The following is a 14,077-nucleotide window of genomic DNA, read 5'->3' as shown; positions in this document are numbered from 1 at the left end:
AGAGTCGATTCCTTTTTGGGTTTTTTGTTTCTTTCGTCTCTTTTTCTTAACCGTCGGTTGGTTGGGCTGCAGAGGGAGGTTCTCTCTCTCCCCCCCCCCCCCTTTCCAAAACAGGTTCTCTCTCTCCTGTGCATACCTGTGGAGGTGGAGGCCTTTATAAAGTTTTTTGGGAGAAGTTATAAGAGAACCGTGTGCCCTTAACCACACCGACCCAACAACCGCGCCGTCTCGAATCCCCCCATTCCACCTTCTCTCCTCCCTTAAGAGCCCCCAAGCACTCACCTGGGCTACCTGTGCGCCACCCACGGCTACACGACAGGTGCCAAAGGTATGCGGCTGCGTAGGTATTTTATTTTGTAGATTTTCTTTCTCTTTCCCAACTTGAAAGATTTTGGTTTTTTTAAAAGTCTCTTTCGCGCATATAGTGGCGGACAGCTACTACACCCAGGTCCAGGGTAATTTCCAACGACGGTGTTGGCCAACTATAGCGCTAAGAGACTGTCATTTTTGTTTTTTTCAATATTATTATTAAATAGAAAGGGATAGATTAAAGCCGGACAATCAGGTCATCTCGACGATTTCGAGAATCGTCAGACATGGCAACGGAATGCATGAATCGGGCATTGCTATGCTATGCTGCTGCCCTTTTTTTTCACTGGAGGCCAAATTTGAGTGGCGGTGGTGGACTGGACTTTCTCTTACTCTAGAGCGACGGCAGCGAACGAACGACCGATGGCCAGCAACAACTGGCTGGACAACACCTTTCGGGCAAATTTTCATTCACGCTGGCGGAAAATCACACGTCAGTTATTTTACCATTTTTTCCTTTTCTTCTTTTACCAGTTAATTGACCATGACAACTGGGCCAGAAAAACAAAAAAAAAAAATCAGCCAGGCGACATGTAAGCATGACGCGTTGTCCATGTTGGCAATAGTTGTATAAAAAGCCTTTCGGGCTTGTTTTTTAAATTTTTATTCTTGTATTATTTATAAGCGTCACATGTTCATCAAAAACAAAAGGTGCAGAGATGAGCTGAATAACATCTCTTCTCTAGCTCTCACTATGAAGATGTATATGGTGAATGGATGATCCGTGACGTGATGGATGTAATTGGTGTACATATGAAGAGAGGTTTTTTTTCACGATGTTTGCTAGGGATTTATTCTGTCGGCAAATAATAATAACCGCATTCAACAAGTGGCCGGAGAGAATCAACCCAAACACTCTGACCATATTAGCCAATTAGCCATCAGATTATTTGGTCAGGATTTTTTTTTTTTTCCCAACCAGCAAATGTGTCGATCCCGAATTTCCAACGTTGCCACCCATTTAAAAAAAAGAAGAAAACACAGACAGTCCCGCGCGACCTGCCGATGGAAAGTAGGCGTCCTGTAAGCCTCTCTTTTTTTTTTTTCTTTTTCCTTCCAGCAGCAGCAGCGCAACAACCGAAGGAAAAAGGTCCTTGAGTGATGCGTTTCTTGGAGCTGCTCCAAACGCGACTGGCCTCCAACTTTATTTTTCTTCGATGCCGGAGAGAAAAACACGACCGGCAGGCAAACAGGCAACTCTTTTCTATTCTTTTCTTGTCCTTTTTTTCTTTCTAAATGTGTATCCCTTTAAAAAAAAAAAATAAATAAAAATAAAAATAAAAGGAGAGAACAAAAAAAATTGTGTGTGTGTTTGCCGCCGAAGAGAAGTTACAGAGAGAGAGAGAGAGAGAGACTGGGCTTATGTGAGGTGTGTGTGTGAGTACTGGGTGTGGGACCAAGGACGAAGCCACATCTGATGAACGACCTTGCTGCAGGCCCTCGTGAAGAAAACGAGCGAGCAATAAGTGGCGAGAGGCGAGCCGCCGGGACCGACTTTTCTCTCTCTCTTTCTCTCCTTTGAGTTTATATACGTGTGTACTACCAAAACACCTGATTATCTTCTCTGCTGGGCCAACTCGGGTGTCTAAATAAACCACTATAGAGTATATATGTGCTCGCGCTGGTTTTTTTGGGGTTTGGTTTTAATCGGGTTGATTGGATATTTTGTATTTTCCCGCGGAGAATAAGGCGCGCGCGCGCGCCGACTGTTGAGAAAACTGAACGAGCGTCGATCGGGAACGCGGTCCTTGACTTGCTGGCATCCTGTCGCCACACACACACACACGGCACAGACACACACGCAGTAGGATATCGGCGGGGAGTAAAAATGAATATTCACAAGCATCTCATTCATTCCTGTCCATGAAAAAGGGCCTCTCCTCTCTCTCTCTCTCTACATATCTCTCTCCTCTTCACGCTCCGCACACACAGCGCAGACACACACTCCTTTTCGTCCCATGAAAGGCCATGCATGTTTGCTCTCAGCTATCGAGCCAACTATCTTCGAATTTCTCTTTATTTTATGTCTTTTTTGAATGCCAGATCGATCACCGCGACTAGTGACCTCTGGCGTCCAATACAACGCAAACGGCCGGAGAATCTTATTCCTATAATAAGATGAGCTAGGATTTATAATATATTTGTTTTGTTTTGTTTTGTTTGGCGTCGTATTATTAGGACTCGACTGTTTTTCCCTTTGATTGCGCCCATCAACCAACTATGTAATAAACTCAGATATTCTTCGTGTCTATACTTTTTCGTGCACACACGGACGCAAGACCAGCTCAGCCAGCAAGTCTATAAGCGCGTGAGTCTTGAGTGCTAATCACTCGTTATCCGGTAAGTTTTTTTAAATCTTTTTAATTCAATAGGGATTAACGCATGTTTCTTCCGTGCAGCTGTTGATTTCAAAAGACGCGGATTCTCTTTGATTGCCAATTATAGATATTGGCGCGCATGAAATGGGATTAAACGGATTGAATGGCAGCAGTCGACCGATGTGCAACAGCTCTCTCTCTCTCTCTCTTATATGAAACCGCCATATACTTTCAAATTTACTACGCATTACATTCGGCTTGTTGTGTGTTGCTGCTGCTGCTGCCCTTTTCTCTCTCTCTCCCTTATGCTCTACGTTTCGTATGCAAATCAAGTCCAAATTCCAAGTTGCCAAGGGCTCTGTTTTTCTTTTTTCTTTCTTTCTTGTGTGGTGGCTGTCGCTTGAACTCTTCTAGCTCCTCTTCTTGTTATGGTCTTCTTCTTCTTCTTTTCCCGTCTTTGAAATATGCTACGCTATCTTGTAAATTCAGTTTTTCAACATCTATCCAGAAGCCTCAACAACTCATCAACGTTAGCCTATTTTTGTTTCCCCCCCCCCAACTTGGCGCTGATAATATTCTGTAGCCGAAGAATCAGTGTCGCTTATATGTACGTGAGTAAGACAAGAGTCGAAAGAATGTTACGTATACTATAAGCACACTGGAGCTTATTTATAGCATAGGATCATTTGATTACACGACGGCGACAGCACTCGATATAATCTGATGGGGATTAATACATTCGGGATTGGGTCATTGTTGATTCCAAAAAGCGAGGGATTCCCGCGAGCAGGTTTTTTTTTTTACTCACAGCTAATATAGGTGCTGCTGGGGTGAAATAGAAGCGATTTCTATACCCACCCGGCCCTTTAATCCATTGTTTTGTAGCCTGTGAAAATGATGGAATGTACAGTTAAAGCCATCGGGAATTTTATTAAAAATAGCAACCGCTGAGAAATCCGTGCGAAACTCGTGCGAGAAATCAACTTTTACTAGATATTAAAAAAAAGAATTAGACAATAGGATTTCGCTCTCGGGATTTCCAACTTTTACCCAACTTTTACTATTGTCGTCATCCTGCTGTGTATAGATGTTATTAGATCAATTGTCGTTAATAGAGTTGGGGGCGGAGGGAAGACAACATCGGTAACGTTGTTTTACCATGATCTCATCGCAAAGAGTCGCACAATAATATGGCCTAAATGAAATTTATAGTTGCGGCATCATGTCAAGGCAAAATAGACGAAGGCTATACAAGATTTCGAAAAATATTTTTCCAAAAAAAAAAAGGAGAAAACTCTGCCGCTGCGAAATTTCTGAACCATTATTATTAGCTGAAAAATATTTTGACTCGACGGCGTAAAACCATTTTAACCCCCCCGAAATTGTTTTTCGTTTATTTTAATTTGTTTTTTTCTCCGAGCGAGCGGTTGCGCTGTATATGCCGGTGGGAGCGTGCAAACGCCAACGCATCAATTACAAGTCCGCAACAACCCTGCAGCTTTCTCGTTCTCGGCTGCATACCAAACGCGTATCATATTCTTGACTCTCAAGGTTAGCAATCGGCTGTGCTGCTGCACACACACACACACTCACGTGAATGCTGTATAGTATAGTATGTGCTGCGCTGAATAATGGCTGCCGCGCTCGCTGCGCTGCGGACGGGAAAAATGAACGAACGAAATTTTGAAAGGGGTTAAAATGTTAGATCACGAAAGACAAAAAAGAGTGATAAGAGGCAAAAGGTTATGTGAAAGAGATTTTTTCGGATAACCAATTAAATATGGCGAGAAACGGAGGGCAGCAGCCAACAAGTCTCTACTCTCGCTGAGATGGCTGTACGTGTGCACATATCAGCCATAGTCGGTGTATAACATGTCGCATTCCTCGTGTTAGACAAGCGGAACTAGGCACCCACCCACACCCACTCGAACTCAAAAGCCAAACAAATACACACAACAGCACAGACGAAATATTTATTGCTATACTCTCTTGTGCTGTGTGTCGGCTGCTGCTGAGATGTCTACCGTGTTCGTGTGAGTGGCCGATTGCGCGCATCAGCACTGGCCTTTTGATCAGCCCACGTGACCAGTTTTGCAAGATGCCTAAAGCGAATTTTTTATTTGGTTGAAAAGAATATAGAAAACCGTCTGGTGTGGCTGGACGACAACCATGTAGGTTCTTCTTGACCACTGTGTGTATGCAATATGAATTGGTGTCCAGTATAAAAGCCGCACAATTCCAACAGATTGAAACTGTGTAGACCATCTATATTTGGGTGATGGATAGTATACAGTTTCACATTGTGATTGCCATGTTTCAGCAGACAAACTTCCGTATTGCGTGTTGATACTTAAACGCTGGCCGATAGTTTTGAGGGTAAAACAGCACGTATACGCATCCACATGTCTGATCATATATAGCACAGTAAAACGTGAGAGCGTTCGCTTGTACTTTGCCCAGGTGGGCACAACAACACAACCTAGTCAGAAAAAAAATAAAAATAAAATAAAAGAAGAATTTTTTTTTTTCTTTTTCCAGGTCACTGGACGCGCAATCCCTGCGGACAATCTGGCACACGACGAATTGGGAATGCGCTTAATTCAAGCATAAGGTTTGCCGGCCAACTCTAGCCCCTGGGCTGGTACGAACCTATAGTAGTATATAATGAGAAACCGCCACAGATCGAAATTCAGTGGATAGTCTTCGGATACTTTCACGTGGCAAATGATGCTTCTTCCATATAGTTCGCGGTTGATTCTTTTTTCCCGTACACCCGAACATTGCAGTTCGACAGAAATCAGCACTCAAATTTGGAAAATTTAAACCCGCACATGTGAACTTGCGATGATTAATGTTAAGGAACACACCTAGCGATGTTGTTGATTTGCTTAGTTTTGATAGATTTTGATTGGGTATGTCCTCTTTTTCCGACATTGGGTGCGTGGAATATAGCTCCTGACCTGTACTTTTTTTCCCGCTTGGCACTATTAATATACCCGTGTCCGCAGGAGCCATAATTTAAAGACACACTGTATTAGAGGTGAGACTGTGCATGTACAAGCGATGGGCGAATTCCGATCCTCCGAGTGATTGATTTACTAGGCGAAAAACTAGTTAAGAATCTGCCATTTTTAAATTTCTCATATAATTTCGCGGACAGTTTCTCGAGTTTCTCTGATTCCATAATAACTCTAGCATTTCAAATAGGGGACTAGAAATGGCGATAAAAGTTTACGAATTGTATAATTCTATTGAATTTATTTGTTTGTTCTTTATTGCATAAAACTTGGAAGGATTTGTATATTTTGTATATTTGAAAGGCCATATTATTCCGTCAACAGTGTCTTGTTGCGTGGAGCTTTTTTTCGGGGGATTCTGAGATGGCGTCTAGAACCCTAGATGGCGTTCCATATATTTGCAAATGGGCGTGGCAAATAAAATGTCATGAAGTTGATTAATCAAAGTACAGATGGCGCTACTAACCACGAAACCAAGCAGACAGCATTGTACAGTTTCAGCTGTCAAGTGTTAGCATTTAACATCAAGCTGAGATTTAACGAGCAAGCTCATAGAATTTCTCAAAAGAGCTTGTAATCTTGATTTTCAGTTATTTAACCACAATTCACACTTTATTTTTAGTTATTTTTCAGTTATAATTCATATAGAAGCTATTTAGGTTTTACACCTACGCTGACATGCCGTGCTGGTACTACGAAAAGAAAGATCTGAAAAGGGAGACTCCTTCTATTCACGATGGCATCGATTTTGAAACGGAATCCCGCTACCGGAAAGAAGGAGCACGTTTTATTATTGATACTGGAACAAAAATGGGACTTCGTTATGACACAATGGCAACTGGCGTGGTTTACTTCCATCGATTCTACATGTTTCACTCTTTCAAAGAGTTTCCTCGATATGTCACTGCATGCTGCTGGTACCTTTTATACTTAGAATAGCAAATATGCATAATAATTCATGCTTATGTCCTTTAAATTTATTTACAGTCTGTTCCTTGCTGGCAAAGTTGAAGAAACACCCAAAAAGTGCAAAGACATTATTAAAGTTGCAAAAGCGTCATTGTCAGAAGCACAGTTTCAACAATTTGGTGAAGATGCCAAGGTAATATCTCAAATTTCTATATCTATCTCTAACTATATCTTTTGTATTCTATAGTTTGGTCTCAAACATAATGTTTTCTTTCACTTATTTATAAAAGGAAGAGGTAATGACACTTGAAAGAATTTTACTGCAGACAATAAGATTTGACCTTCAAGTTGAACATCCATACGGTTACCTCATAAAGTATGCCAAATCCCTTAAAGGTAAGCAGAGTTTTATCTTCCAAAATCACTGATTTTAAATGATACTATCGATTAATTTCTGAAGGAGATAAATCCAAACTTCAAAAAATGGTGCAGATGGCATGGACATTTGTTAATGATAGGTGAGCAAAAACCGTGCTCTGATAAGAAATTATTCTTTTTGCTGTGTTAATCTGATTTTACCTACACTTACTATATTTTGTTATTTTAGCTTATGCACCACATTATGTTTACAATGGGAACCAGAAGTGATTGCCATCGCTCTCATGTATTTGGCTGGGAAATTAAGTAAATTTGAAATAACGGATTGGAGCGGTAGACAGCCACGGCATATACGATGGTGGGATATGTTTGTAGAGGATATCAGTTTAGAAATACTAGAAGGTATTCTCTCACTTATCGGACGTTATATTTTGTTTTTCTTCTTACTAACGCTGGAATAATTTTATTCTTTTCTAGACATCTGTCACCAAGTATTAGATTTATATTCCCAACAGCCTGCACGATCAGATTCCCCTCAAGGGAACGCGGGACTTGTTCCGACGAAAGTACAGCCTGTTTTACCAATTACGACTCCCACGAAGCCAGTTAGTGGACGTAGCGCTGGAGGATTCGATCAACGGTTAGACGCTATGCAACCTAAAGTCGAAGTAGCTGCGGCAGCGGGATACGTGAATTACGCAATGGGAGTCACCAATACTAATTCTTTACCTGTTGGCGTTCCACCCAACCTAAACGTGGCTCCGCCTATCAATGTACCTCATCCACTTCCACCACCACCAGTCGGACATTCGTTTCCATATCCAGGTTATCCTATGATACCTCCTACAGCGAATCCCCCTGTTCCTCCGACTCCACCACAAGTTTACCCTCCTCCACTTCCGCCAACGCAATCAGCTCCCTTTTACCCAACATATCCTTCTTTCCCTGGGCAAGTGTATCCTCCTACGCCAACTTCATCACAACCACTTCCTCCTCCGCCTCGCCCATATTAAAAGTTTGAATTACAACTTTAGGTCTTAGCATTTTCTAAGTTAAATTTTATTGTTCTTTTTCATCAAAATTCTCTTTAGTAGTAGAACCATCATACAACTGTCGAACAAAATGCAGAATAGGAAGAACTCCTACATTGTTCATGGCTGAAACAGGGAAGAGAGGTAGATTAATTTTTTCAACATACTGCCTTAGTTCTTTGAGGTTTATGGTTGATTGGGGCAAGTCCATCTTGTTGGCTAAAACACCAGAGGGTCTTTCGAGTAGATGTGGATCGTACTGTTCCAGTTCATATCGGAGGACTTCAAGTTGCTGCCATGGTTCAGGCAACGAGGTATCCACGACATACAACAAACAAAGACACCTTTCAATATGACGCAGAAATGCAATTCCCAATCCTCGATTGCGGTGCGCCCCGGCGATTAATCCCGGAATGTCTGCAACTATTTGAGACAAAAATAAAATTGTAAAAAATCAATTTAAAAAAATTTGATCTCAGATACCAGTCACTTGTTGGAGGTCGTCGTATTTTACAACTCCTACGTGTGGCTGCAATGTAGTGAAAGGATATGGAGCTACCTTAGGTCTAGCACGAGAGATAGACCGTAGGAAAGTAGATTTCCCAGCATTTGGAAGTCCGATCTTCAAAGGATAATTATTTAAAATCAATGCGACAATTTGATTTAAATAATAATAGTTTATTACCAGCCCAACATGAGCAATTGTTCGTATTTCTACAGTATAACTCAATTCTTCACCATCTGCACCGTATTCTGCAATTTCGGGTGCCTGGTTTACGTCAGTGGCAAAGTAGTGATTCCCTTTTCCTCCAGCCCCTCCTCTTGCAGCTATGAACACTGCTCCATCCTCATTCAAGTCAGCCAAAATCTGACCATTTGAACTTTTAAACATAGTTCCTACTGGTACCTGAAAGTGAAACATTTAGTTAAAAAATAAAGAAACAAAATGAATTTAAACTGCACCAAATTTAGCATTTTATTCAATACAAAACTTACTTCTAAGACAAGATGTTCAGCATTCCTACCATGGCAATCTCTGTTGATTCCTTTTTCACCATCGTCAGCTTTTATTATTGAAGGTATGTGTTCTAGAGAAGTTTTGTTGTTTGTGGCCTGTATAAATTGAATTGACAAAACAGATAATTAGGTACTATATAGCTACCTTATTCATAATGAATGGGTCATGTCCAATGTTTGATAATCCAATTTAAAATAAGATGTACTTTAAATGTGACATGGCCTCCACTTCCTCCATCTCCTCCATCAGGTCCACCAAGAGGGTTTTTACAAAGTCTCCTAAGAGAAATACAGCCATCTCCACCTTTACCACCTCTGACTTTGATGCTACGGAAGTCTATAATTGGTTTGACCTAAAAATGGTTTCATAGTTAATCCATAACTGCTGATTATTGCATTCTTTCAGAATTCATGGTTGAAGTTTCCTTTGCTAAAAGAAAGGCTTCCATATAACTACAGTGTAAAAATAAACTATAGTATATACCTTTGTGGACTGTGATTTGTTTTTTCTGATTGGAAGTGGCTTGGGTAGATCTGGCAAAACCATGCACATACTCCTTCTCATAGACCATTGTTTGATTGTGAATGTAATCCTAAATGCATTGCAGGACAAGGGGAGACAAAGCTTGAGATAATTCTGTGTTGAAAAAAATAGAAAAATTATCGATGGGATAATACATACTAAACCTGGCACATATATATTGTTTAAAATGTTTGCATATTTGATGTACTTAATCCTCGTGGGTTATACCATGGTATAGCTATCAGGTATATAAACTGGAAACTTGAAAGTGCTTCCCCGCCTTCCTGGTGATGCTGAGTTCCCAGATTTGCCAAGCGAATATTTCTTTGGTATCAGCGACTACTGATAATCGCTTTGAGCCTTTGACAGATTGTTTTGTTTTTTTATGTTGTTTTTTTCCCGATTTGGAAATCAAAAAAAAAACATATAAAGACAGTAAAGGCCAAAGCAAAGATTCAAAACAAAAAAATAGCAGACGAAAGTTATCTGAGTTTCCGGCTTGTGTTTTCGTTTCCAGAATCCAGATGGTGCGGAATAGATGTTATTCCAATGAAAAAGTAGTAGTCGAGCAAAAAGTCGTGCGCAGTTTACGCCGATGCGCACCACAGCGGCCGATAGCAGAACTAAGATTGTTATTACGCTTGACACTTAGCGTAGGCCCAATCCTTTGTTCGACAAGCAGACGGTTCTCACCTTGTCACACCTGCCAGGCTGCCAGTCCTGCCTCATGAACTTGAGAACCTAGCGGGGCCAGTGGTGCAGCGCAGTTCTAATTTTTAACACAGGATGGAGCCATCTCTGGCGCAAAATTCAAATATTTACAGTGCATTACGAACAAAAGCTCCGGCAGTAAAGGGCATAAAGGATTAAAGGGCACACCAATTTGAAAGTTATCAACAAATAAAAAAGACAAACAATGTATGTGTAATGTGTGCATAGGACAGCACTACAAGAAAGGTGTGATTTACATCGTACTTGAAATGTTAACGGATAAGGCTGCCAGTTAACGGACGTTAACGAACTGTTACACCAAGGCAGGCTTCCAAAAAGGGCTTTATTAAATTTATTTGGACATGAAAGGCTTTTTGTGGACTTAAAGCTTGAAATAGCGATTGATACTCAATTCGATAACATAAGCTTTTCTTGTTTTTGATTGAACAAAAATACTCATCAATAAGTTTAAAACTCTTAACAATCTTTCCTGCAACATAGAGTAGTGCACAAGCAAAATGTCTTGGTGAAAAATCGTCCGATATCCAAAAGCAGAGATCGTGAAAACATACTGGTGGATATAAAGACTTGTTTGACGTCAACCAATCAGATTTAAAAGGGAAAGAAAGCCCAGGATCAACAAAGTTTGCTCCTAGCTGAAGAAACGCATCGACATAAATAGCTACGGTGAATGTCTTATTGTCCTTATTAGCGAAAACTGTGGCGATTTTTAGAGAATTTCCCGTTTCTGCGAAGTGAATAATTGACGAATCTTCTTCTACTTGTTGAGCGCACCGACGACGAAGGAAGGAAAGCAAAGAATCATCAAATTCTGATGTACAATTCATTACAATAACTTTTTGAACGGGATTTGCACTTGCATTAGAGTGCATTTGCCAACATGAATAGCACAACAAGCAGCACATTATATCATAGTATTTTTTCTCACTAAGAACCATTTCCCACCAATCGATTGTTGCGTTGTGCTGGCAAATACAGGCAGTTTTCAGAGTTCTGCACACATTTAATGCATCCTTTGTTCTTCTGAAAAAGGGATAAAAAAGATGAATTTCTTCAAAAATACTATTTTCTAGTTGGTCCAAATGGTTTTGAACGTAGGGGCAGTGTAAATGGTTGAATTCTTCCTTGTTGATGGTGGCTTGACATTGAATACTTAAGGGCCTCCTTACAAAGATGAAAGTAAGAGCTTCATCCAGTTGAAATCCTTTTTCTAGACTTCGGTAACCATTTGAATTGTACACTGGCCAGTCACATGAGCGAAAAGGATGAACTTCATTAAGTATGAGTTCTCCATAAGTGGCCATTTCAATAATTTGCCATGTGTCTCCATATTTTCTTTCAGTGTCATATGGTGTTCCACTCTGTCCTTTGCACAATGTAACTAATATTTTCCCTTCCTCACTTAACAAGAAGTTGGCGCTTGCGAAGAAATTTTTGAGCAACAGACGATTTAGATGTAGTTTCATTTTTCCTCCAACATGAGGGAAATTAAATACAATGTAATCAAATAGTTCATTCTTGAATCTCTCGTGTTGGTGCAAAATTGTTGCATCCACGCCAAACCAAATTTCAGCTCCTGTGTACGAAATTTTACATGAAAAGCTGTATCAACTTACTAAACATTAACTATGTTACCTAGTTTACAAGCAAATCTGGCATTCTCTTTGATAGAGCAAGAAAGATCTCTATACTTTTGAAAGCAAGATGATATTATATTAGGCGATGTCGACAACTTTGTTGATTTTTTTCCAGAGATTTTCAGAAGTAATGATATTGTAAAGGAAAAGTTGCCTTCACCAACCAGTAATAATCGTTTTCCATTCAACTGATGAAGTAAAAACATTTTGATCAACACACGCACCACGAAGTAAACCGCTATGAACGCACAGTGTTTGTTTATTTTGTTTTTCTTTTATCAGACCCATCTAGCGTACGATAAGTGAAACTAATGGTAGAATTTAAATGGGAGGCTGTGATCACAATCGAATTAACAAGAAAATATGTTTTGGATATTTTTGATGTTTTAATTTTTTTCGGGTTTACAGAAGCGCCCCACGAATCGAATTGTATTTTTCCTGTTGTCACGGATAAGAAAAATGAATGGATGGTCAGCTACGAATTTTGGAATAAATGGAGTTCGCCTGAAACTCCGCGCTATAAACCTGAATGCTGTAATAATAATGAATATTAGAACAAAATAACCTTGCACTTTTCCAATTTACACTCAATTATTACCTGTAGCAGCGGCAGCTTCAGTTCCTTTTTCATTTACTTCAATAATGGTTCGGTGGAAAGCATCGGAGACGAACAATTCTTTAGAGCCTGAAATTTTGGAGAGATCAGCATCGGTATTGAATAAATCAACGATACCCACACTTCTCAAGACACTTTTAAGATCAGGGGAAAATTCGAGTTTGAATTTCGGAATAACGACGTCCATTTGAATTTTGTTCAATTTGCTATCAATAAAGCTGAGGAGTTTAGGAGATAATGAAGATTCTAAATGAGTCAATCCATTGAGTTGGTTTGGTAGAAGAATAACCATACTGAATTGCGAGCCCTGAAAATGTCGATTCATTATTATTATAGCAATCGGCGAAAATGATAACGGTACAACTATCTAGTTATATATTTTAAATATATTACCGAATAAGGTAACTCGAGAGCTCGCAAATTTGCTTCTTTGATAAACGCTGTGCGAAAATAATTTCGACTGGCCATCATTTTTGTTGGTATGGGCTTGTGGTTGGGACTGACATAAAAAGGTCTGACTCTGGTTTTAGTGGAATCAAATGCTTTGAGCCAGTTGCCCTTAAAATAGATGGCATTCAACAGAATCAGTTTGGTGGAAGCCCCAAGAGAATCTGAAATGGGAAATGAATTAGAAATAAATATTTAGCTTGATTTAGGTGGTGGAAAGTAAGTACTCATGTACCTTTTGGAATTAAATTTCTTATTTTGTCGTTGGTTAACTTTTCGATTTGTTTGTTAACTGCTTCTAGAGTGGAAGGAAGAGAAAAGTTGACGTTTTCTACCGTAGCAGAAAATTGATTTTGTAACGTTGAACGGAAGAATTCCGTCAAGCGAAAGTCATCTGAAACCAGGGCACGATTCACGGTTGACAGAGTAACGCCACTTCCCTTATTCCATTCGCCGTACATAATATTTGATATTCATTGAGTTTCCTTTTATAAATATAGCAAATAGTACTTGAGTTGGTCTGTTTAAGGTGCCGATATTGCAAGCAATCGTCTCGTCATCTTGGGTAGTCACATGAAACGCTTCTTTGATTTGCTTGGCGGTGTTACCTTGCGCTCCAATCAACGCCATGGCTAAAACCAGAGAAATACTGGACGGAGATAATACGAGATTGTCATATTTTCCAATACTGTTAGAAGTAGCCTAAAAGCATTGAGTTTAAGCATTTTAAAATTATCTTTGAATTATAATATTAAACATTTTTACCTGGTAGAGAGATACCGAGAATTTCGCCAAGGAAGTTGAGAAATTGCTGTCAGTGGTGCAATTCTTAGCCTCGATAGCATTGACGAGGACGGTCCAACTGAAAAATATAAAAGGCAGACATAACTTTGTCATGGTAGATAAGACTGAAAAAAATGCGTTTCTTCTGGGCGGAGGTGGATCGTTAAATGATTCAGACGTGTGGGTTAATAAATCACCAAAGCCTACGTACATGTTTCGATCCAAATTCCAAGGTGAGTCTTAACGGCCAATGTCTTTTCTTCTTAATACATTTTCACTGTCAACAATCAAACTACAGTT

At 39.9% G+C, this 14,077-nt stretch overlaps 2 protein-coding genes and 2 long non-coding RNA genes across 12 annotated transcripts; 2 read left to right on the top strand and 2 right to left on the bottom strand.

Annotated features, from left to right (window-relative positions):
• Positions 1-116: 116 nt before the first annotated feature.
• Positions 117-1,609, top strand: LOC124311723. 2 transcript variants are annotated; one of them, XR_006910174.1, is made up of 3 exons: positions 117-344; positions 408-802; positions 1,433-1,609. It is a non-coding gene; the product is annotated as an uncharacterized LOC124311723 (long non-coding RNA). The 2 variants fall into 2 exon arrangements; XR_006910173.1 differs by having other exon boundaries at positions 117-802.
• Positions 1,610-3,239: 1,630 nt separating this feature from the next.
• LOC124311734 lies at positions 3,240-5,106 on the bottom strand. Its single transcript, XR_006910185.1, has 2 exons — positions 3,738-5,106; positions 3,240-3,676 (listed from the first exon to the last, which is right to left on the bottom strand). It is a non-coding gene; the product is annotated as an uncharacterized LOC124311734 (long non-coding RNA).
• Positions 5,107-6,063: 957 nt separating this feature from the next.
• Positions 6,064-8,034, top strand: LOC124311171 (cyclin-K-like). Of its 3 annotated transcripts, none has more exons than XM_046775527.1 (7): positions 6,064-6,277; positions 6,364-6,621; positions 6,692-6,806; positions 6,904-7,009; positions 7,074-7,131; positions 7,221-7,393; positions 7,469-8,034. In XM_046775527.1, exons 1-7 carry the CDS (start codon positions 6,132-6,134, stop codon positions 8,002-8,004), a joined length of 1,392 nt encoding a protein of 463 aa, XP_046631483.1. In that variant the 5' UTR covers positions 6,064-6,131; the 3' UTR covers positions 8,005-8,034. The 3 variants fall into 3 exon arrangements, with proteins under 3 accessions (XP_046631483.1, XP_046631485.1, XP_046631484.1); XM_046775529.1 differs by having other exon boundaries at positions 6,187-6,277; positions 6,356-6,621; XM_046775528.1 differs by having other exon boundaries at positions 6,187-6,277; positions 6,338-6,621.
• LOC124311223 (mitochondrial ribosome-associated GTPase 2-like) lies at positions 8,029-13,951 on the bottom strand. 6 transcript variants are annotated; one of them, XM_046775624.1, is made up of 8 exons: positions 11,930-12,308; positions 11,296-11,870; positions 9,524-9,676; positions 9,246-9,392; positions 9,019-9,135; positions 8,708-8,929; positions 8,506-8,644; positions 8,029-8,445 (listed from the first exon to the last, which is right to left on the bottom strand). In XM_046775624.1, the coding sequence occupies exons 1-8, from the start codon at positions 12,135-12,137 to the stop codon at positions 8,051-8,053; spliced, it is 1,956 nt and encodes a 651-aa protein (XP_046631580.1). In that variant the 5' UTR covers positions 12,138-12,308; the 3' UTR covers positions 8,029-8,050. The 6 variants fall into 6 exon arrangements, 5 of the variants coding, with proteins under 5 accessions (XP_046631580.1, XP_046631577.1, XP_046631578.1 ...); XM_046775621.1 differs by lacking the exons at positions 11,296-11,870; positions 11,930-12,308 and adding an exon at positions 9,771-10,072; XM_046775622.1 differs by lacking the exons at positions 11,296-11,870; positions 11,930-12,308 and adding an exon at positions 9,771-10,072 and having other exon boundaries at positions 9,524-9,632.
• Between the last annotated feature and the right edge of the window lie 126 nt (positions 13,952-14,077).

The sequence above is a fragment of the Daphnia pulicaria genome, chromosome 8 (assembly GCF_021234035.1).
Source record: "Daphnia pulicaria isolate SC F1-1A chromosome 8, SC_F0-13Bv2, whole genome shotgun sequence".
NCBI lineage: Eukaryota > Metazoa > Arthropoda > Branchiopoda > Diplostraca > Daphniidae > Daphnia > Daphnia pulicaria.
This window is presented reverse-complemented; position numbering and strand designations above follow the sequence as displayed.

What these genes read in the sequence shown, in the direction of transcription:
- LOC124311223 (XM_046775624.1), bottom strand. Translation starts at nt 12,137, where the DNA reads ATGTTTTTACTTCATCAGTTGAATGGAAAACGATTATTACTGGTTGGT. An exon ending in CTGAACATCTTGTCTTAGAA is followed by an intron (nt 8,930 to 9,018) that starts GTAAGTTTTGTA and finishes TTTCACTTTCAG; the next exon opens with GTACCAGTAGGAACTATGTT. An exon ending in CAATTGCTCATGTTGGGCTG is followed by an intron (nt 8,645 to 8,707) that starts GTAATAAACTAT and finishes TATCCTTTGAAG; the next exon opens with ATCGGACTTCCAAATGCTGG.
- LOC124311171 (XM_046775527.1), top strand. Translation starts at nt 6,132, where the DNA reads ATGAAGTTGATTAATCAAAGTACAGATGGCGCTACTAACCACGAAACC. An exon ending in TATGTCACTGCATGCTGCTG is followed by an intron (nt 6,622 to 6,691) that starts GTACCTTTTATA and finishes ATTTATTTACAG; the next exon opens with TCTGTTCCTTGCTGGCAAAG. An exon ending in AATTTGGTGAAGATGCCAAG is followed by an intron (nt 6,807 to 6,903) that starts GTAATATCTCAA and finishes TATTTATAAAAG; the next exon opens with GAAGAGGTAATGACACTTGA.